Below are 24,645 nucleotides of genomic sequence, written 5' to 3'. Positions count from 1 at the left end.
AATTAGCACCATGTGCTCCTCTTGGCTTTGGCCTTTCCTTGTGCATCTTCCTTTCCCTTGCCATAGTTTCAAAGGTACAGCACCTTGAGCCCTTTGAAGTTCGGTGCCATAGATTCTTACTCGCCACGTGAACATCTTGATTAATCATAAGGACCACAGACCAATGAAGAAACCCAAATATTTCAACTTTATTCATCCATGACATGTACTAACAATTCATTGGAACCACCTGGAAATATACAGACACAGGATTCTTTTGTTGAGTGGTTAACAGTCAGGGTTAGAATCCTGACTCTGCCATTTCCTAGTTTTAGGTCTTCAGCTTTGGATCCCTAAATAAGGCATCAGTTTCCCCATCTAAGATATAAGGATTTTTAAAAAAAGGAGAAAAGGTGATAATGGACAATATCATTTTATAAGGATTGTTTGGAAGGTAAAAGCATAGATGATATATGTAAGGACTGGAACATAGCCAGCACTTGATAAATGATAGCTGTTATTATATCACTGCATTGGTGGAAAAGCTGCCCATCACCACTAGTACAACTAATATTTTCGAACCATTGAAGAGACACCCAGGATTTGTGCATTTATTTCCATTGCCCTATTTAATTCTCCCATGAACTATATAAACTGTTAATTTTTTATTATATATTTAAAGTAGTAGTAAAGGCACAGTGTTCACTTACACAGTTATATGCTATTAATTAGAACAAAAATGTCAAGTTTTACCACACATTCGTCTGCATGGCACATAGGGGTTACACTGCTGTTGTGATTGCAGAGGAGTGTCTCAAAGCTGTCTCCCATAACCATCAGAGGAATTTTAAGCAAAATAAAACCACAGATTCCTATGCCCACATCCCCCACATTCTGATTCAGAAGATTTGAAACAGGGCCTATAAATCTCTATTTTTCAAAAGCTTCCTGAGTGATCTACATGTATAATCAGGCCATAAGCCACCAATACAGAGCAAAGTCATGTCCTGATTGGATCTGTGAGGCTGAAAATAGTCAAACAACCAAGGTAAAGCACACAAATTCTTTCAAGGCCATGAAATTACAGATTTAGTGATAGATGTTGAGGTCTGCAGTCAAAAGTGCTTCTCCAGTGTGGTCATGGCTTGAGAACACCATGAGCTTTTCCCAGGTCGTGGATGGCCTTGTTGTCCAGAATTTCCATCTGCTTGTCACTTGGTCTCACCATGTTGTTCAGCATTGCTCTAGCCAAAGTCAAGACAGGCACAGAGTGCCCACTGGCCCAAGAGTCTGGTAAGAAGCCAAAGAACTTCCTAATCAACCATTCACCTGGGCGAGATTCTTGCCTATTGCATAACAGAACTCTAAGGAGAAAAAGAAAAGCAAGGAAAGTTCTGATAAACTTGCATCCAGACCATAGTGAGTGTTTAAAATGAATGGTGTCCCTCAGAATTTGGAGGTTGAAGCCCTAATGCCCAATGTAACATTTGAAGTCTGGCCTTTAAGGAGGTAATTCAGTTCAAATGAGATCTTAAGGATGAGCTAGAACTAATTCCATTGGACTGCCAATGTTATAAGAACAGAAAGAGAAATCAGAGATATCTCCTTGCACACATGAAAGGCAATGTGAAGACACAGTGAGGTGGCCATCTGTCAACCAAAAGAGGCCTCACCAGATACCAACCCTGATGGCACCCTGATCTTGGGTTTCCAACCTCTAGACCATGAAAAAATAAGTCTGTTGTTTAAGCTATTCAGGCTGTAGAATTTTATTACAGAAGTCTGAACATACTACCACAGTTTATATATGGTTTTATTTGATGCAGAAGATAAATTTTAAAAAGCAGGTAAAAAATATTAACAATACAGAATTTAATTTTTTTTTTTTTAAAGTAGGCAACAAATGCCACAATGGAAGGTCCAGATTATTCTGAAGCTAGCCCTGGAATCTCTCTTCTTTCAAAGCCAAAAGGTGGGTCCTTCTGAGAAGCAGTCCACGCCCCCTAATTCCTTCCTATCACAGGCATCTTGGATGTCAGCCTCTCCAAATGAGAAACTGGCTTCCAGGGACTAACCAGCTCGAGTAATGTGCATACTTACCCAGGTCTAAATATGGAGTAGCGATCAAATTTTAATTCTCCAACCCTGGCTTCTACTTCTCCCTGATAAGAAAAAGCATGCTTTCAGTATTTAATCAAGATAAATTCATGTAAAGCTTGAGAGAGAATAATTTGGAGTTTTAAAGATAATCAGCTTCTGCAGGTCTAAATCCTTATCTAGCAATTTAGATTCCAAAGAGCCTGGGAAGTTAAGGAAGAAATTATTTAATCCTGACAAGTAGTAGAGAATGAAAAACAGTCTGCTGAATGAGTGATGGCAGTATGATCAGTCAGTCAGTCTTCTGCCACTAAAAGAGATTCTGAGAGGTTCAATCACTAGAGTATCTCACTTAAGCTCAGGATCAATACTGCAGACTAGTAGATACTGAGGACCTCTTTTGTATTAGAAGTAATCCCATAGATGTCCATCTGTATCATTCACTTCTTAACAAGTTTCAAAAGGCAGTGAGAATACATATAGACAATGTTTTAAATACACATAGACATTGAACAGATGAAGAACTGAAGTTTACAGTCATAGAACATGAGGCCAATCTAGTGCTGTGGCTCCACACCCCAACAGTTCCCCCACCACATCAGCAGCATACCCATGAAAGTATGTGATTGATCCAGGCCTCCATAATGAATGCAGTTTAAAAAGATAATGAGTAAAACAAATGCTCCTAAAGAATCAAGGAGCTTCTAAAACTGGAAAAGAGGGAGAATTCACATACACAGGAGATTGAGAACATAAATGATAAACACCAAAATAATATACACAGTAGTTGAAGGATTATTCAATAAAGATCATCTTTCCAAATTCTAGACACAGCTATGTTGTCTAGTATCATTCTGGGATGACAGTTTGGTTGTAATTACTTTTAATTAATCTAACTCATAAACCCATGCTGCAGGCAATGCAGGTCAACTTCAGTGAACAAAAAGGTCTCTTTCCATCCTGTTGGCATTAGTAATATTTGCTAAGGCTCTGTCATGGCTCAGGCCCTGTGCTAGGTCCTTCCACATGTACTAATAACAAAGGCTACTCATTGCCTAATGCCTAGCAACATGCACTGGCATCTGACTGCCTGGGTTTAAGTCCCAGCCCTGCCACTATCAGTGGTGATCTTAAGATCATGACACTCAGTTTCCACACAAATATACATAAAAACCCTTAGAACACAATGTTTGCTATTTTTCTTGTCTGACTGAATCTGACAACCCACAGAGTAGGTAGTAGTGATTCCTTTATCTTTAAAGATGAACACATGCATATATTTCCTTTCCTAAAAGGAATGTTTATCTTGCTAATGAGAGTAAAAAAATTGTTTGATAATCTTTCTCAGAACCAATATGAATATTTTTAAAATTTTTTTCTTTTAAGTATTATTCTAAACTCTAACCATTAAACTGAAATATTTCTATTCCTTTTATTGGTGCATTATAATTGTACATAATAGTGGGATTCATTATGCCATATTAGTACATGTACATAACATAATATGATCAGTGTCATTCCCCAGAAAATTTTCCATTGTTGATTTAACTTCATTGGTGGCTCACTAGTCTTCATCTGCCTCAAAATACTATTTTTGGATAGGAGAGCTACTGATTAGCTATGAGTTCTGAGCTCTATGAAAAAAAAAAAAACTAGAAACATTCCTAATCACAAACTGATCATGAGCAATGCATGACAAAGACAGTTACTCAAATAGTAATATTTCTCTTTTAAAAAGATAACATAGGGGCTGGGCTCAGTGGTAGAGTGCACGCCTAACACGTGTGAGGTACTGGGTTTGATCCTCAGCACCACATAAAAATGAAACAAAGATATTGTGTGTCTACCTACAACAAAAAAATATTTTTTTTTAAAAAAAACATTGTTTCCAGAGAATGAAAAGCAATAGTTCCACTGCAATTCCAATATAATAACATGGTAAAGTTCACTCAGCAAAGTGACCAGGGTAACTGATAGCTGGGCAGTGGTTTATGCCTGTAATCCCACCAACTCCAGAGGCTGAGACGGGGGTATTTCAAGTTCGAGGCCAGTGTTGCCAATTTAGTGTGACCCCCATCTCAAAATAAAAAAACAGAAAGGACTGGGAATATAACTCAGTAATAGAGTACCACTGGATTCAATCTCCATACCTTAAAAAAGCAGAAAGAAGAAACAGAAACTAATAAAGAAGGGTACAAGGACTTAAAAGTGTTGTGCGTGGTAAAAATACAATTAAGTCAACTTTAATTTCCAAATATCTTAAAGATAACAATGCCAAAGAAAGACTGGGCTTGCTTTTGTTATTTTCCAACAACAATTAGCATGTACAAAGCAGATGATCTCACCTCAAGATAGGAACTTGACAAGTGGATCTGAGCAAGGTGTTATGGTTTGGATGTGAGGTGTCTCCCAAAAGCTCACGTGAGACAATGCAAGAGGGTTCAGAGGAGAAATGACTGGGTTGTAAAAGTCTTAACCCAATCAGTGAAATTAATCCCCTGATAGGGATTAACTGACTGGTACCTGAAGTAGTAAGGTTGTGGCTGGAGGAGGTGGGAATTGGGGCGTGGCTTGGGTTTATATTTTGTATCTGGTGCATGGAGTCAGTCAGTGTGTCTGTCTGTCTCTCTCTCTCTCTCTCTCTAGTATATATTTTGTATCTGGTGCATGGAATCAGACTCTCTCTCTCTCTCTTCCTCTCTCTATCTCCCTCTCTTTCTGCTTCCTGATTACTATGTGAGCTGCTATCCTCTGCCACACTCTGCTGCCATGTTGTTTCTGCCTCACCTGGAGCCCTGAGAAATGGAACTCAATGCCTATGGACCTCTGAAACTGTGAGCCCTAAATCAACTTTTCCTCCCCTAGAATTGTTCTGGTCAGATCCTTTAGTCACAGCAGCAAAAAGGCTGACTAAAACACAAGGTGAGGTACTTAAGCAGAAGCCAGAGGACTTCTGTAGAAAGATTTCCCATGGAAATATCTTTGTCCAAACACTGCGGCCCTGCTTCTTACACTATAGGCATGTAGAATGCATCAGGAAGGACAAAAAAGTAAAGCCATGGTCTTGCTTCCTGCAGCAACAATTTCACTGGAAGATTAGGAAATGGAAACTTTATTAAAATAAACAAGGATATATATTGTATTGAGAATAGCAAAATGTATGTTTTTTTTTGTTGTTGTTGTTTTGGTTTTTTGTACTGGGGATTGAGCCCAGAGTGCTTTATCACTGAGCTATATTCCCAGCCCTTTTAATTTTTTATTTTGAGACAGGGTCTCACTAAGTTCTCAAGTACTCACTAAATTGTTGAGGCTGGCTTTGAACTTGCAATCCTCCTGCCTCAGCCTCCCAAGTCACTGGGATTAGAGGTGTGTGCCATCATGCTCGTCTGTACATGAATCTTTTAAAAAAGAAAGACTTTTAAGAAAGTTGAGCTTGTAATTAGGAGAATGTTTTAGGGTAAATGTCCCCAAATCTCCAGAAATCAAAGCTCCTTCCTCTCTGCCATAAGGGAAACCAAGGGAATAGTTTAAAACTCACTGCCTCCAAGCCTCCTCCAATGCCAAGGTGCCTTGCTGACATTCAGGGGTTAGAGCTTCCATAGCCCATCCCCCTGATCAATGGATAACTAATAAGGGGGAAGACATCAGAAACTATCTTTCAAATTACTCCTGCTTCCTAAATATATTACTGCAAAACAGTTCCTGTAGCTATGGAAAATGTATAACATAATATGTTTAATGCTCTTTAAATATTATATAGTATTTTGTATTATTTAGTACTGTCTATTAGCCCAAAGTATAATAAAGGTAGAAATGTGTACAAACCTTAACTTGTAAATATAAAAAATTGCTTGACTTATCAGCTCCTTTAGAAGACAGCAAATTGAAATGTTTGCACCCTCCAGATTTTGCCAGCTCTGCAGACTTCAGCACATAATCTCGGTCAACACGAACAAATCCCTCCTGAGGGGGAAAAGGATGTGAGTTATTTCCAAAATGTTGCAACTTCATTTTAAAGATTACTACCTGGCTTTGTTGGCAGGTTTGGAGGAGGTGAGTTGGGGTGTGGGATGGGGATCTAAATAAAATGCATCCAAGCAATACATGAAAGTCAGGCTTAGACCCTGGGAAAGACTCCAAGTGTGGCCCTCCAAATAGACACACCAGCCTTAGCAGCAAGGCTGGACAGAAAAATAAGAACCATGACTCTGGAGCATGGACACTCAATAAATCTCAAGGAGCAAAGGGAACAATGAGGTCAGCTGAGAAACTGCTTTTAGTTACAATTTCTTTGTCCTTCAATAACTTTACTGTTAGGGAGAACTTGACTTAAGCAAAACCATTTGAAACATATCCTCCACCTTAGAATAACTGTCACCCCACAGACACTCTGACCCAAATGACAGTCACACTGTCCTAAACCCCAGACAATACCCTGTAATGAAACTTGTTACCTGGGATTGAAATCTTGAAGAACACCCTGTTCAACGTGGAACAGTGACCATCACAAAGAAGAATGAGCATGACACAAGGACCCTTCCCTGATAACCCCCTAGCAATGGCCTAACCACAAAAATTTCTTTACCCCTTTAACCTCTATTACTTCACTAGGTTGTAAGCAGAAGACAGGTGCCAATGTCTGCTGGAAGATCCTCCTCCAGAGGTCTAAGCTTGTGTTACAATTGAGCCACTTCTCTGTTTCCTGCATTTGATTCTCTCCTCACATTTACAACCTTAGACCCATCTCTCAGTCTGCTCTTCTTTGTGTCAAATCTAACATGGCAGGGTCTCAAACTGTGATGAAGGCCATTTGCTAGGCACTATGAGAACAGTCTGTTTAATTTTCAATCTTTGTGTATGTTTTGCCACATACTTTAGACATTAGTGAGGAATGTGTTCTCAATTGTTTTTCATACTGATAGGCATATGATCAAAAATGTTTGGAGACCCCAGATCTAGACTCAATCCAGTGAGGACAAAAGCTAAGTCTTTCTCCTTCATTCACAAGTCCGCATCAGCATATGCCTAGCACATGGCTGATGCTTCAAAAATATTTGAAGGGATGAATAAAAATCTGAGGAAAGCAGAGAAAAGGCAAATCTAGTCTCAAAACAGAATTAATAGCCATGGAAGGAGGAGGAGTGAATGATGCAACAAGAATATAGACCCATTTCCAGAACCCAACTGAAGGACATGCACTTCTACCTGAAAAGGGGATTCCACTGTAGTTACCAACTTCTTAGGACCACCCCCAATTCTGCCATCCCCAAACTGAAGAAACTAAAAGCCTGCTGAAGCTGAATGTCACAATTATATAATTAGGTCTTACAGTGAGGAGATTCCAAATCTGAAGATGAGATTACTGCCCAAAGGACTTTCTTAAATTAAATCTTTCTTATGAAGTAGTTACTGGTTTCTAAATGTTTAATTCGGTAGGACAATGTGTATCTTTCTTAGAAATGTTAGAAGAGACTTTAGGAAATACCACATCCAACCCCCTCATTATGCAGATGGAAGAAGGTCCAGTGGTTGGTGAACTACTGGCTAGGGAGTGACAGAGCTGAGAGCAGAGTGCAGGTTCCCAACTCTGAGTAGTACTCTTTCCACTGTATCTGTGTTCCTTTATATTCCACACTCTCTCTAGCTGGTAAAAGTAAGTCTACAATTCTGGTAGCCAGAATAAGGGTCTCTTGAAGAGTACCACATCCATGTCAGACTACATGGTAAAGGGGAATTAATGTTGCAGATGCCACTATAGTTAACTTTAATCAGCTGACCTTAAAATGATTATTATAGGTTCAATGCAATCATAGGGCTCTAGGAAAAGGGAAACAGCAGAGGAGGTTAGAGTTAGGCAATGTGAAAAAGGCTCCACCCCAAAACTGCTGGCCTTAAAGATGAAGGAAGGTGACCATGAGCCAGGGAAAGTAGGCAGCCTTTAGGTGTTGGAAAAGGAAAGGAAATGAATTCTCCCCTGGAGCCTCCAGGCAAATGCAGCCAGTTGACCTTTTAATTTTATCTCAGTAGAACCCATGCCAACTTCTATCCTGTAGAACTATAATATAATAAATTTATGTTGTTTTAACCATTCAGTTTGAGGTCATTTGTTATAGCAGCAATAAGAAACTAATATGAAATTTAATTTTATAATAATAGGTCTAAACAAAATGTTTAAACTTTGTATTGAAGTATATCATAAAAGAAAACATATTGTGAGTAGGGAGCTTGATGAATTTTCATAAACTGAACATTCTCTGTAACCAGCTCCCAGATCAAGAAATAGAACTTTACTAGCACTGTGAAAGCCTCCCTTTGTCCTCCTTTCTCATCACTCACCAATACCTTTTTAACTCTATGGACAACCTGCAGGGCAATGTTAATTTTTTCCTCTATTTTAGGTAATATAAACTCATCTCTTTACCCAAGAGTCATCACCATCTTCTTTTGTATTGTATAGTCTGACAATCACTCCTAAGTGGGTTTGTGCTAAACGATGACTCAAACTCATGTTGTTGTTTTTTAATATCAGTTGAAGCAAACCCGTTTTAACACTTAGAACACCCCAACAGAGAGAGAGAGAGAAAGAGAGAGAGAGAGAGAGAGAGAGAGAAAGTGAGGAACAGGGAAAGGCACCTCTTATCAGAGCCTTTCTCGAAATTGAGATTTTAGATGTACTGAAAGTGTGCCAAGAAAAACCCAAAACTACATAGGAAAATTCTAACTGAATTTCTCTTCCATGTCTATTTCTTCCTCTCACTCCAAATCACAGCACTGTGGTTTCCATAACAGGTTTGTTATTCACAATAAAATAACATAGTTGCCACGTGAAATAAATTTTATGTTTTTATTGTTGTATTAGCACAAAGGCTTGGAAGGATTATTATAGTTACTTCAGTTAAAATGTTTTTTTTTTTTCATCAACTCCTTTAAAAATAAGAGAAAGAGTCAGCCAATCGCAAGCCTCCAGACCGACGCTCTCTCTCTTACTTAATCCAGAGCCAGAAGAGGATCATTTGATTAAACCGAGACCCTAATTTATTTGGCTTTAGTTCTGGATCAACCTCTCTTTAATAGAGTTCTGTCGTCTCCAATTGTTTGATGAAAATTAAAGTGACATAAATGCCATGGGACTTTCAATCTGATTAGCCAGCGAAGGCACATCAATACCACCCCAAGCCATCAGACTCTAGCGTCCTTCCTTTCACCCGCCTGGCTAACAACTGACAACGGCTCCTTGAAGGACGAGCACCCACGCTACTGCAGAGACCCCCACCCTCAGCCCATCATCCCCGCTCAATGGGCCCTGATGACAAGGTGCCCATACCTTTCTCCATTGCCCTCCTCTGAACAAAGCTAAATATTGTTTTATGAGCAATCAATGGCTGTTAATCCAAAAAGATTTCACAAATCCTCTGAGCCCTCAAGCTGATTATAAATACGCATTTTTCCAAGCCCACTAAATTTCAAATTTCACTTCCCTCACCCTGATGGCATGGCCTTTTAGCTTGTGAATGAAACTCAAAAGCAAAAGGGTCAACGGCTTTCAGGGACTTAGAAATCAAACTGAGGTAGGAGCGTGGGTGACTGACTAGGAGATGTCAAAAACATGTCAGTTTTCTTTGGAGGGAGGAAGATCCTCCTTACAGATAGAAGGAGCCATCTTTAAAATCTTATTAATTCCCTTTCTTATTCTTCTAACCACTCAAGTTTAAAAAAAATGAAATATTATTCCTGCAACACAATTTCAGAAAAACTGTACTGTTTCCCTAACCACAAGAGAACAGACTCTTCTCCGAGTACTAACTCTTTATTGTGTCTTAAACAATTCCATAGCCAGTGTTCTAATCTAAGGTAGGAATCACAGTTCCTTCTAGCAAAAGTAATTAATTAAATAGGTTTCCACTATAAGTTTCTTTCCCAGCACCCACTCAAAACAATGCATACAATGTATTATGACTCAGAATAAGACTATCTACAGACATCCAAAGAGAAATTCTACAATTACTCTTACTTTAAGTCTAATTAAAATTCAAAGAGCCCAGATTTTTATTTCTTCCAGTCTTCTTTACTAATACCTGAAAACCATTAGCAATATTGCTGGGGTTGTGGCTCAACAACAGAGCACTCGCCTAGCATGTGCGAGACGCTAGGTCTAATCCTCAGCACCAGATAAAAATAAATGAATAAAATAAAGTTCCGATGTCCAACTACAACTAAAAAAAAAAAAAAAAAAAAAAAAAAATTGCCACTTAAGAACAACATCCTAACAAGGCATTTCAGTGCTGACTCACAGGAGGAGAAAACAAGCTGGAATCACTACAGAAGGGCACAGAGTCCTTTCCTAAGAAGGAGGATCTATCATTCTGTAAAGGGTCTCACTCAGGTATATTTCTGTTTCCAGTTCTTTCTTTTCCACTCCTTTTTCAATCCAAACTTAAATCAGAGAGCAGAGATACTGCAAAGAAAGTATGGTATAATCTGAGCCTCATTTGTTTGTGTCCTGAAGGGCATCTCTATACATTATACACAGAGGTGGGAGGACAATCTTGGTTAGAAAAAGACCTCCAAATAAAAAAATAAAATCAAACAGTTACTGAGGGTTCCTGAGTCAGTCAGTACCTTCATTTGAGTCCTTTTTTTTTCTCTATGATGCATAGAGTCACGAAACTCTGTAGTCGGAAGGAGTTTCAGTGGTCTCCTCCCACCTAGTATAGACAAGGTGGTGGTCCACAGAAGCTAAGCAACATCCTCAAGGTTCTACATCTACCTGGTTTTTGAATAAGGTCTGTGATCTGGGTCTTTTGAATCAGTTAAGACCTCATCACTTCATGAGCCCCCTCCTGGACATCAAATAAAACAAGAGCAATTAGAACAGAGGTAGGGAAACTTTTTCAGTAAAGGATCAGATAATAAACACCATCAGCTTTGCAAGCCTCTGTTACATCTACAGCTCTACCTTAATGAGCAACTTACTTTATGGATACTAAAATTTGAATTTTTTTATATTTTCACGTGGCATGACATTCTTTGGAAGCTTTTGGCCATTTAAAAATAAGAAAGTATGCTTAGTTTACAAAGGCCATACAAAAACAGGTGACAGGTTATATTAGGCTCCCATTCCATAGTTTGCAAACTAGATTAGAAGAAGACTTATTTTAGAATCAGAAGCCATGAGATTCTAATGATACTTAATAAATATTACAATGACTACATTAATTATATTAAAATCATCATCCATTCAACAGAATCTAAGAACCTGGACTGCTGAAGCCTGTTCCTAATAGGTAAAGAAACAAATGAACACCAAACCATTCAAATTCACCAAACAAATCCTTCTCTTATTACAAATAAAGGGAAATGTATTATGAACACCATGTGAAAATAAACAGAGAAAGCAGCCATCTGCAAGTCAAGGAGAAACCCATGAAATGCACCCATCCCTCACAGCACTCAAAAGAAACCAACCCTCTGACATCTTAATCTCAGACTTCTAGTCTCCAGAATTGTGAGGCAATAAATTTCTGTTGGTTAAGTCACCCAGTGCTACTTTGTTATGGCCGCTCTAGCAAACTAATATACTAGTGAGCATAGGAAATCAGCTGACTGCTCAGAGGATCTCAATAACTGCAGACAGAAACCATGAATTCCGGATCCAACATGGTGGCCGGCGAGGAAGCTGCACTTTCAATATCTCCACATTAACGGGATCAGAAACACCAATTAAAACAGCTACATTCTACCTACTGAGGATCTTCTAGCAAAATTCCGTTGAAAGGAGACCTGCCGAGAATTAGTAAGTTTATTAGACGTGACAGTTTGCCCCAGACAAGTGAAACTTGACCGGCAGCGCGGGCTCAGAGTCCAATCCCGCGGCCACCCGCCGCTTCTGCAAGCGGCAGGCGGCCCAGAGCAGCGCGGCAGAAGGGTCCCCGCCCAGCCAGCAGACAGCTCCCGCCATCCCGATTACCCTGGCGGCCCTGCTTTCGCTCGGCGAACAGCCACCCCACCCGGCTAGTTCTTAGCCACGCCGCTGCAGTCACCCGGCTTTACAAGCGCCCCCGGCGGCCCTGCTCGGCGAGAAGGGTCCCCGCCCTGCCGGCAGACAGCTCCCGCCATTCCGCTCTTGTTCTGCAAACAGCCACCCCGCCCGCTTGGTTCTTAGCCACGAGGCTGCAGCCGCCCGGCTTTACAAGCGCCCCCGGCAGCCCTGCTCGGCGAGAAGGGTCCCCGCCCTGCCGGCAGACAGCTCCCGCCATTCCGCTCTTGTTCTGCAAACAGCCACCCCGCCCGCCTGGTTCTTAGCCACGAGGCTGCAGCCGCCCGGCTTTACAAGCGTCCCCGGCGACCCTGCTCGGCGAGAAGGGTCCCTGCCTGGCCGACACACAGCTTCCGCCATACCGGCTACCCTGGCGGTCCCGCTCTTGCCCTGCAAACAGCCACCCCGCCCGCCTGGGTCTTAGCCACGCGGCGGCAGCCACCCGGCTTTACAAGCGCCCCCGGCGGCCCTGCTCTGCGAGAAGGGTCCCCGCCCTGCCGGCAGACAGCTCCCGCCATTCCACTCTTGCTCTGCAAACAGCCACCCCGCCCGCCTGGTTCTTAGCCACGAGGCTGCAGCCGCCCGGCTTTACAAGCGCCCCCAGCGGCACTGCTCGTTGAGAAGGGTCCCTGCCCGGCCGGCAGACAGCTCCCTCCATCCCGGCACTCCTGGCGGCCCGCCCGCTCTGCGAAGGGTTACCCCGCCCGGCTCTTAGCCACGCGGGCGCCATCTGCCTGGCTCTGTGGGCGCCCCCGGCGGCCCAGCGCAGCCAGAAGGGTCCCCGCCTGGCCCGACAGAAGGCACGTGCCCTTCCGGCTCTGCTAACAGCCCTGCCCACCCAGGAAAGGGCTCCCCCCCTTGAGAGGATGGGAAGGAAATCTAACCAAGCCTCTATGAATTAGCGAACTGGGATCTAAAACCAGAGATTGTATCAGACCAGAGACAAGCCAGTTCCACCTCTCCCTTCGGTCACTCCTGCAAGGAGCCAGGGGCCCGCCATAGCAGAGAGGGGAAGTCACCAAAGATCGGCCAAAGAGATTCCTTCCCAGCGGACTCTAAATTAGCAGGAGCGGCGAGGGAGCCGGACGGAGCTGGCGGGAACCGCGGCAGCGGCACGGGAACTGGCGGGAGCTGAGGCGGCGCTGACACAGGAGCCGGCGGGAGCCGCGCGGCACGGGTCTCCCAGCTACAGCCCCCACCAGTGCTGACAACTGAGGTCTCTAGCACCAGATACGGGGGCGTGGCTACCAGAAGGTAAGCAAATTTGCTGGGGGTTCTCAGCCCCAAGCTCTACAAACTTAGGGCCTGAGGGAGGCAAACAAGGAGAGTGTGCCCAGGCACTAATGAAACAGCTGCTCCACGCGTGTGCAAGGTAGACGGAACCGTGACCACCGACAAAACAGGCCCAGTGGCCCGCCAGATACATCGCCACGGTCGGGGGAGGGGCAGAGCCGCCACCAGCGCCTTTTAGGTAGACAGATCTGCAACCGACAGACAGAACAGGCCTAGTGGCCAGCGGAGGGGCAAAGCTGCTGCTCACGCCTGCAAGGTAGGCGGACCTGTGACCACCGAAAGAACAGGCCCATCGAAAGTACAGGTACAGCGGCCTCCTGGCGTGGAAGGCACATTGCCTCAATTGGAGGAGGGGCAGAGCCACCGCCAAAGCCTGCGAGGGAGACTTTGCAGCTATACAAGAGCAATATAAATATATAGGGGGAAAAATCAATAACACAACAGTTTCACCAAGCAGAAAGAAACGCGATCAGTATGAAAAGACAAGGAAAGAAAGGACCACAAGCAATGCAGGTCAACTCAACTTTAGAAGAGGTAATATCTGCAGCAGATGGAATGTCAGATAAAGAATTCAGGATATACATGCTTCAGATGATCTGGAGTCTCAAGGAAGACATTAGACAGCAAAATCAGACAATGAAAGACCACTTCGACCACTTCGACAATAAATTACACAAACAAATCCAAGAAGCAAAAGATCAATTATACAGGGAGATAGAGGTTATAAAAAACAAACAAACAGAAATCCTGGAAATGCAGGAAACAATAAACCAACTTAAAAACTCAATTGAGAATACTACCAGCAGAGTAGAACACTTAGAAGATAGAACATCAGACAATGAAGACAAAGTATTTCAACTGGAGAAGAACATAGACAGCTCAGCAAAGCTGTTAAGAAACCATGAGCAGAACATTCAAGAAATATGGGATAACATAAAGAGACCCAACTTAAGGGTCATGGGGATACAGGAAGGTATTGAGGTCCAAACCAAAGGAATGAGCAATCTATTCAACGAAATAATACGAGAAAACTTCCCAGACTTGAAGAATGAGACAGAATCCCAAATCCTAGAAGCCTACAGGACGCCGAATGTGCAAAATCATAAGAGATCCACACCTAGACACATTATAATGAAGATGCCCAACATACAGAATAAGGAGAGAATTTTAAAAGCTACAAGAGAAAGGAAGCAGATTACATTTAGGGGTAAACCAATCAGGATAACAGCTGATCTTTCAACACAGACTCTGAAAGCTAGAAGATCCTGGAATAACATATTTCAAACACTGAAAGAAAAGGGGTTCCAACCAAGAATTGTGTATCCCGCGAAATTAAGCTTCAGGATGGAAGATGAAATTAAAACCTTCCATGATAAACAAAAGTTAAAAGAATTTGCAGCTAGAAAACCAGCTCTTCAAAACATCCTCGGCAAAATATTACAGGAAGAGGAAATGGAAAATATCAATGAAAACCAACAGCGGGAGGTAGTACAGTAAAGGTGGGGGGGAATAATCAAAGAGGAAAACAAACCATGTTTAGTAACATAAATAAACAAATATGGCTGGAAGAACAAACCATATCTCAATAATAACTCTAAATGTTAATGGCTTAAACTCACCAATTAAGAGACACAGGCTAGCAGAATGGATCACTAAACAAGACCCAACAATATGCTGCCTTCAGGAGACGCATCTGATAGGAAAAGACATACATAGACTGAAGGTGAAAGGTTGGGAAAAATCATATCACTCATATGGACTTCGCAAACAAGCAGGAGTGTCCATACTCATTTCAAATAAAATAGATTTCAAGCCAAAGTTAATCAAAAGGGATGAAGAGGGACACTACATACTTCTCAAGGGAACCATACACCAACAAGACATAACAATCATAAATATATATGCCCCAAACAATGGTGCAGCTATGTTCATCAAACAAACTCTTCTCAAGTTCAAGAGTCTAATAGACCACCATACAATAATCATGGGAGACTTCAACACACCTCTCTCACCACTGGACAGATCTTCCAAACAAAAGTTGAATAAGGAAACTACAGAGCTCAATAACACAATTAATAACCTAGACTTAATTGACATATATAGAATATACCACCCAACATCAAGCAGTTACACTTTTTTCTCAGCAGCACATGGATCCTTCTCAAAAATAGATCATATATTATGTCACAGGGCAACTACTAGACAATATAAAGGAGTAGAGATAATACCATGCATATTATCTGATCATAATGGAATGAAATTGAAAATCAACAATAAAAGAAGTAAGGAAAAATCATGCATCACTTGGAGAATGAACAATAGGTTACTGAATGATCAATGGGTTATAGAAGACATCAAGGAGGAAATTAAAAAATTCTTAGAGATAAATGAAAACACAGACACAACATATCGGAATCTATGGGACACATTGAAAGCAGTTCTAAGAGGAAAATTTATTGCTTGGAGTTCATTCCTTAAAAAAAGAAAAAACCAACAAATAAATGATCTAATACTTCAACTCAAAATCCTAGAAAAAGAAGAGCAAAACAACAGCAAAAGAAGTAGAAGACAAGAAATAATTAAAATCAGAACTGAAATTAATGAAATCGAAACGAAAGAAACAATTGAAAAAATTGACAAAACTAAAAGTTGGTTCTTTGAAAAAATAAATAAAATCGACAGACCCTTAGCCACGCTAACAAAGAGAAGAAGAGAGAGAACTCAAATTACCAGCATACGGGATGAAAAAGGCAATATCACAACAGACACTTCAGAAATACAGAAGATTATCAGAAATTATTTTGAATCCTTATACTCCAATAAAATAGAAGATAGTGAAGGCATCGATAAATTTCTTAAGTCATATGATTTGCCCAGATTGAGTCAGGAGGATATTGACAACCTAAACAGACCAATATCAATTGAGGAAACAGAAGATACCATCAAAAGACTACCAACTAAGAAAAGCCCAGGACCGGATGGGTATACAGCAGAGTTTTTCAAAACCTTTAAAGAGGAATTAACACCAATACTTTTCAAGCTATTTCAGGAAATAGAAAAAGAGGGAGAACTTCCAAATTCATTCTATGAGGCCAACATCACCCTGATTCCTAAACCAGACAAAGACACTTCAAAGAAAGAAAACTACAGACCAATATCTCTAATGAACCTAGATGCAAAAATCCTCAATAAACTTCTGGCGAACCGGATACAAAAACATATCAAAAAAATTGTGCACCATGATCAGGTAGGATTTATCCCTGGGATGCAAGGTTGGTTCAATATACGGAAATCAATAAATGTTATTCACCACATCAACAGGCTTAAAAATAAGAACCATATGGTCATCTCGAAAGATGCGGAAAAAGCATTCGACAAAGTACAGCATCCCTTTATGTTCAAAACTCTAGAAAAACTAGGGATAACAGGAACATACCTCAACATTGTAAAAGCAATCTATGCTAAGCCTCAGGCTAGCATCATTCTGAATGGAGAAAAACTGAAGGCGTTCCCTCTAAAATCTGGAACAAGACAGGGATGCCCTCTCTCACCACTTCTGTTCAACATAGTTCTCGAATCACTGGCCAGAGCAATTAGACAGACGAAAGAAATTAAAGGCATAAAAATAGGAAAAGAAGAACTCAAATTATCACTATTTGCAGATGACATGATTCTATACCTAGCAGACCCAAAAGGGTCTACAAAGAAACTATTAGAGCTAATAAATGAATTCAGCAAAGTGGCAGGCTATAAAATCAACACGCATAAATCAAAGGCATTCCTGTATATCAGCAACAAATCCTCTGAAATGGAAATGAGGACAACCACCCCATTCACAATATCCTCAAAGAAAATAAAATACTTGGGAATCAACCTAACAAAAGAGGTGAAAGACTTATACAATGAAAACTACAGAACCCTAAAGAGAGAAATAGAAGAAGATCTTAGAAGATGGAAAAATATACCCTGTTCATGGATAGGTAGAAGTAACATCATCAAAATGGCGATATTACCAAAAGTTCTCTATAGGTTTAATGCAATGCCAATCAAAATCCCAACGGCATTTCTTGTAGAAATAGAGAAAGCAATCATGAAATTCATATGGAAAAATAAAAGACCCAGAATAGCAAAAACAATTCTAAGCAGGAAATGTGAATCAGGCGGTATAGCTATACCAGACTTCAAACTATACTACAGAGCAATAGTAACAAAAACAGCATGGTACTGGTACCAAAACAGGCAGGTGGACCAATGGTACAGAATAGAGGACACAGAAACCAATCCACAAAACTACAACTATCTTATATTTGATAAAGGGGCTAAAAGCATGAAATGGAAGAAGGATAGCATCTTCAACAAATGGTGTTGGGAAAACTGGAAATCCATATGCAACAAAATGAAACTGAATCCCTTTCTCTCGCCATGCACAAAAGTTAACTCAAAGTGGATCAAGGAACTTGATATCAAATCAGAGACATGGCGTCTGATAGAAGAAAAAGTTGGCTATGATCTACATACTGTGGGGTCGGGCTCCAAATTCCTCAATAGGACACCCATAGCACAACAGTTAATAACTAGAATCAACAAATGGGACTTACTAAAACTAAAAAGTTTTTTCTCAGCAAAAGAAACAATAAGAGAGGTGAATAGGGAGCCTACGTCCTGGGAACAAATCTTTACTCCTCACACTTCAGACAGAGCCCTAATATCCAGAATATACAAAGAACTAAAAAAATTAGACAATGAGATAACGAATAACCCAATCAACAAATGGGCCAAGGACCTGAACAGAAATTTCTCAGAGGAGGACATACAATCAATCAACAAGTATATGAAAAAATGCTCACCATCTTTAGCAGTCAGAGAAATGCAAATCAAAACCACCCTAAGATACCATCTCACTCCAGTAAGATTGGCAGCCATTAGGAAGTCAAACAGCAACAAGTGCTGGCGAGGATGTGGAGAAAAGGGTACTCTTGTACATTGCTGGTGGGACTGCAAATTGGTGCGGCCAATTTGGAAAGCAGTATGGAGATTTCTTGGAAAGCTCGGAATGGAACCACCTTTTGATCCAGCTATTCCACTACTCGGTCTATTCCCTAAAGACCTAAAAAGAGCACACTATAGGGACACTGCTACATCCATGTTCATAGCAGCACAATTCACAATAGCAAGACTGTGGAACCAACCTAGATGCCCTTCAATAGACGAATGGATAAAAAAAATGTGGCATTTATACACAATGGAGTATTACTCTGCATTAAGAAATGACAAAATCATAGAATTTGGAGGGAAATGGATGGCATTAGAGCAGATTATGCTAAGTGAAGCTAGCCAATCCCTTAAAAACAAATGCCAAATGTCTTCTTTGATATAAGGAGAGTTACTAAGAACAGAGTAGGGAAGAAGAGCATGAGAAGAAGATTAACATTAAACAGGGATGAGAGGTGGGAGGGAAAGGGAGAGAGAAGGGAAATTGCATGTAAATGGAAGGAGACCCTCAGGGGTATACAAAATTACATACAAGAGGAAGTGAGGGGAAAGGAGGGAAAATATAAGGGGGAGAAATGAATTACAGTAGAGGGGGTAGAGAGAGAAGAGGGGAGGGGAGGGGGGAGGGGGGATAGTGGAGGATGGGAAAGGCAGCAGAATACAACAGACTCCAGAATGGCAATATGTAAATCAATGTGCAACTGATGTGATTCTGCAATCTGTATATGGGGTAAAAATGGGAGTTCATATCCCACTTGAATCAAAGTGTGAATTATGATATATCAAGAACTATGTAATGTTTTGAACAACCTACAATAAAAATTAATTAAAAAAAAAAAAAAAAAGAAACCATGAATTCCTTAAGGTTTCTCTACTATAAGCTCAGATTGCTAAAAGGCAAAATAAAAGATGTTTGTTTTAGTCATATTTTTCACTGTAACTAAAAGATCTGACCAGAATAATTTTAAAGGAGGAAAAGTTTATTTGAGGGCTCACAGTTTCAGAGGTCTTAGTCCATAGAAGGCTGGCTCCATTCCTCAGAGCTCTAATTTTGAGGCCGAATATTAGGGTGGAAGAGTGTGGCAGAGGGAACCAGCAGGCAGAGACGCCACTCTCAGATACAAATATATTCTCAAAGCCAGGCCCCAATTCCCCCCTCCTCCAGCCACACATTATCACTTCAGTTATCATTCAATTAATCCCAATCAGGGGATTAATTCACTGATTGGGTTAAGACTCTTGCAACCCAATCATTTCTCCTCTGAACCTTCTTTCATCGTCTTACACATGAGCTTTTGGGGGACACCTCACATAATGGTGATCCAATTACAAACCAGCTCCTGAATGACAGTTGGCTGGCCACCAGCTTTGTCATAGGTACAGAGAGGGCTTCTGGCCCAGAAGAATTTCACAGGGATGAGTTTACAATCCCACGAGCCCCCTTCAGACAACTATTGTTACTTACCCATGTCAGTCACCCCTTAAAATGCCTAGTTATCACAACCTCAAAAATGAATGTTGCATCCAATCCAAATTAGTTAAAAAAAAAAAAAGCCTTTCCTAGAGGGAGTATCAGGTTACTTTCTGCTATTATCCTCTTAAATTATTTAAATTTAAATCCTAACTTATTTCTGAGCCTAGCTGGCTTACTAATCTTTTCCCATGCTTACTTATTAATTATTTTCAAATTGTTTTTACAGGACGACCAAAGATGAGTTTCATGGCCTAAGAAGTTGGGAACCAACCCCATTTAAAAAATATTCTCAATAGTGAAGACATTCAGTCTCTCTGATTAAAATTGCATTACACAATGTAAATGCATCAAAGCAATTCAGAATTTTCCCTGGAGCGCTCTACAAGAATTGCCTAATGTCATGAAAATCAACTGCTCTATGCTTAATGCAGTTTTTTTTTTTTTTTATTTTGCTGAGTCACCACCAAAACCAGGTTGGCACTTGAGACAGTGAAACCTGCAAAGCACAAGAACAAAAGTTTTTCTGAGGCTTTTTAAAGGGCACACTGCTGTGATGGTCCCTTGGGGCAAAAAAGACTGTCCTAGCTGCTGAGCAGAAACATGACCCTTTCTAGAAGGGATACATAATGTGCCAATTGCTCAGAAAGTCAAATTTCTCTGTAACCGCAGTTCACAGTGTAGAGCTCAAAACCCAATAGCGTTCTAGTGCAGATATGCAGAACTGCAAAAGATATGGAAATACACCTTGACCAAAAGCATAAATATAATTATCCTTTGGCTTGCCTAGAAGTCCAATGAAATACAACTACTTGGTTTATATAAACCAACAGTACTTCACCACATGCTCCCCTAACAATTCGGTTGCAAGGACCTGGTTTATAAACCTATACTAAGTCCCATGGCAGAATCATGGCCCTGCATACTTAATAGAAAATTTGGCTCCAGGAAGAAAATTCTGCCAGAGGAATAAACTATAGTCCAGTTATAAATTAAAGAAGATGTATTAATATTTGCCCAGGATGTATGTCGTAAACCATGACTTTTAACTATGTAGTAAACTATGACTTCTGGACAGAGGCCAACTCAATTTAAAACAGCATTAAAAAGAAAATAAAAAGTGATAAAAACAGTTTTGCGTCAGTGAGGGCTGAATCATCACTGGGGCTGAATCACTGCTGAAGGCTGAGTCATCACTGGGGGATGGCTGAATCGTGCCTCTTTATTCCAATGTTCTATCCCATGAGTTTAAGGCCTGGCGTGAAAATGAATTGAAGCAAATCACTCAAGTGAGAGGGGATGCTTCAAGTTTAAAATATTTATTGTGGAAGGGAGAAAAAAAGCTTACTGCCGATGAGTCAATTACGTTTACTCAGATACTGTTTGCCTTAGTCAGGGGATATTGTAATGATAGCAATAGTTGCTATCAGCAAGATCATGTGAATATTTATGATGTATCCAGCACTCAGGCTTGAAAGAAAGATGAATTTATCAGTATTATTCAAAGTACAACAAAGTGAGGACAGCAGATGGAATCTTAAACAATAAGAGCTTATTTACATTTAACACTACAAAATGCACAAAGAAAAAGAGTAAGCAAAAAGAAATCCTTGACATTACTGGCCAGTAAAAAAGGAAAAAGCATATTTCTTCCTTACCGCACCAGCTTTGCTTCTGGTGGTACCCAGGCAACAGAATCCAACATCATGACCTTGGAAGGCAGAAGCATAGTCTTCCAATTTTTCAAAGTCCACCACTTCTTGATTCTAGACAAGGACACAGTTATATATAACCCCATATATAAAAAACAGAAATCTCCTCTAGATTTAAAGAATAAATTACAGATCACTATGGAAGGACCTAACCACTTAACATTAAATTTTGCAAATTCATTTTCTCCCAGTCAAAAGCAATTGCTCTGAATGGAAAATCACCCATGCACATATGTATCTCTGGTACATATAACTGGACAAGGGGTGATCCAGATTTCTAATATCAGATTCAATTTTAATTTATTATAGAAAGACAAAAAAAAAGACATGCAAAATGTGGGTGATAATCTCTCCTTCTGTCCAACTCACAAGCTACCTGCATTAGAATCAGCCAGAAGGTGCTTAAAAAAAAAAATCTAGATCCCACGCCAATACTTCTGACTCAGACTCTGTATATTCAACAAGCACCCACAGGAATTCTAATGCCCACTGAAATTTAAGCACCTGCACCTAACTTTCTAAGTCTATTGTGAATAAATTTAAGAAAATGAGAAGTTTCATCATCCAGGAATTTAAATAAAATGTTGGTTCCCTTCACTACTATCAACTCTTTCAAAAGAATTTTCCTTACACTGCATATAACACTGAAGAAAAAGATCTTCACAAAAGATGTGCCACCCAAACTCCACTCTCAAAGCACAGATCTCAATCTCAGATTGTAATTACCAGGAATTTTTCATACTGCTCAAGAAACTAGATTATGAAGGCCACCCAACACCTATCTAAGCCTGAGCAAAAGACGTGTGTTTCAAACAGGCCAGTCCTGATGGACCAAAAACATTCACAACATGATTTGAGTATAAACCTGGGAGACTCAAAAACACTTACCGGTGAGTGCGTTTATTATTTTAATGTTCCTCCAATGAAACCTGTGGGACTAAATTCTACAGTTGTCTCAGGAGCGCACCATTTTGTTCAATTTGCTGCAGTTCACAGATAACACACGTTCAGAAAACACAGGGAGCAAAGAATCTCCAAGAAGCTCAGAGTTCAGATATTAGAGTATTATCATCAGATGGAAGTCTGGTATATCATCTGTTTACACTGAAAGTATAACTTACAGTGAAGATAATGTTTATAGACACAAGCCTGGGAAGTCAGGCAAGGCAGATTTTTTTTTTTTTAGTTGTAGATGGACACATTATTTTTATTTTATTCATTTATTTTTATGTAGTGCTGAGATGGAACCCAGTATCTCACACGTGCTAGGCAAGTGCTCTACCACTGGGCTGCAATTCCAGCCCAGGGCAGATTCTTGTACCCAAGGAGATCACTGTTCACTGCCACAGATCTTTCCCACTCTGCAAGGCATTCTCATGTTTTCATAACACCAATTGAAGTGTCCAGGTAGACAAAATAAGCAAAGTCGTTAAGAAAACTGCCAAGGTTTGGCAGGACCATTCCCAGAAACCAGCTTGTCTGAACTAAAAATAGTGTTTTCCTGTCTCACCTACCCGCCTTACCTTGTAGGTCCCACTTTATTCAGTTCTAGATGCAGTAAAGTCTTTGCTCAAGGACACATGGTGAAGGGAGGCCTACAAGGCAGGCTCCCTGGAGGAACTTTCAAAGATCAGTTTCTCTGGCTGCCACCACTGGCCTAGCAAGGTTCAACCTTCGGGCATGAAATACGTTCATCTTTAAAAAATCGAGGGGGCTACATTTTTGATTCCTAGCTCAAATACCCACCACGTTTTTATATGCTTCTTCCTCGAAGGTGAGCTTCCTCCGGCCAATCAGAGTGACTCTGGCAAACAGGTTCTGTTCCAGGATTTCTTTTAGCAGCACTTTGCCACTTTCCCCGCTGGCGCCCAGGATAAAGACGGATTTATTCTGCATCTTGAAGTCTTCCCGAAGCTTCGGCAGCTTGGGTTTGCTGGGGAAAAAAACATCCACAGGTGCTGATCTGAGGATGCTAAGCCACTGCCCCGCCCCAACCCCAGAGGACAGGGGCTGTCATTCCAGCTCAGGGAAAAGTGCTGAGTCACCTACGGGGCGCGGCACTTTAGCCGCCTCCCAATGGCCCCAGCAGACACCTCGGAAGGGGACCGAGCTGGGGGTCCGCCCAGGTGCCACAAACTCCTGGCACCACCAGCTTCTTTCCCCGCGGTTTCCAGGGTCCCGGGAAGAGTGCAGGGCCCAGCTCGGTCCCCTACCCCGAGGAGTTACCTGGGGCCGGTCCCCGGCCCCACCTCCTCACGCCGCGCCAGCAGCAGGGCGGCCACCAGTGCCACCGCCGCGGCGCTCAGCGCTGCAGGCCCGGGCATCGGGGAGGCCTCCGCCGCCAGCCCAGGGGTCTAGAAGCCAAGCCGTAGCCCGCACCTACCCGGCTCTGTCTTCCGGGTGACTTTACAGCGTCGCTGCCTCGCCCCGCCCAAAGGGGCGGACCTCGGAAAGGGCGCGGGGACTCGAGGACCTGTGCTACACGCGGAGGCTGTGCCTTAGCCCGGGAAGATCCTTTGCTACTGATGGAATCCCCAGGATCAGCCTTCCCTCGCTCCTCCCCACCGTCTGGGCTCAGCTCACACAAGCCCAGCCAGAAGACGTCCAAGACTCGACCTTAACTGGCCCCTCAAGCTGTGTATTGAGGGCCTGTCTATTGAAAATCTTCATCTTATATTCACCACGTCAAAAATTTATAACCATCCAAACTCCACCCAGGTCTTGGCCTGTTTCTAGGTGATTGCAGCGGTAATGGTATTGCACACCAGAGCCTGTGGGTCCCACTCCATAGTGTGATCAAGGGTTTGGAACATAACTGTCCACATTAGGCCTGTCCTGGGTCTTGAAAGTCCTGGACAGGTGTTAGAATGACACAGCAAGAATATGAAGAATGTAGATGGATTGTGCTGTGAACACTGATCATGCTGGGGCCCCACCTCCAAGTTTAGAAACTGGGTGACACATTCCCACTCCTATTTCCTTAGGAGTTATATGTTGGCCTGACCTAGACCCGGCCAATCAGATGCTTCCACACTGGTTTTTCAGCTTTGGAGGAAGTTGTGAAA

General features: G+C 41.5%; 1 protein-coding gene across 3 annotated transcripts; it reads right to left on the bottom strand.

Moving 5' to 3' along the window:
* Positions 1-204: 204 nt before the first annotated feature.
* Htatip2 (HIV-1 Tat interactive protein 2) lies at positions 205-24,104 on the bottom strand. 3 transcript variants are annotated; one of them, XM_076844269.2, is made up of 6 exons: positions 23,964-24,104; positions 23,327-23,513; positions 21,527-21,634; positions 5,902-6,039; positions 2,080-2,141; positions 205-1,343 (listed from the first exon to the last, which is right to left on the bottom strand). In XM_076844269.2, exons 2-6 carry the CDS (start codon positions 23,474-23,476, stop codon positions 1,118-1,120), a joined length of 684 nt encoding a protein of 227 aa, XP_076700384.1. In that variant the 5' UTR covers positions 23,477-23,513; positions 23,964-24,104; the 3' UTR covers positions 205-1,117. The 3 variants fall into 3 exon arrangements, with proteins under 3 accessions (XP_076700384.1, XP_076700382.1, XP_076700383.1); XM_076844267.2 differs by lacking the exon at positions 23,964-24,104 and adding an exon at positions 23,807-23,945; XM_076844268.2 differs by lacking the exons at positions 21,527-21,634; positions 23,964-24,104 and adding an exon at positions 23,807-23,945.
* Positions 24,105-24,645: the final 541 nt, after the last annotated feature.

This window comes from Callospermophilus lateralis, chromosome 2 (genome assembly GCF_048772815.1).
Source record: "Callospermophilus lateralis isolate mCalLat2 chromosome 2, mCalLat2.hap1, whole genome shotgun sequence".
In the NCBI taxonomy this organism is placed as follows: Eukaryota; Metazoa; Chordata; class Mammalia; order Rodentia; family Sciuridae; genus Callospermophilus; species Callospermophilus lateralis.
The sequence above is the reverse complement of the archived record's forward strand: the minus strand, read 5'-3'. Positions and strand labels throughout refer to the sequence as shown.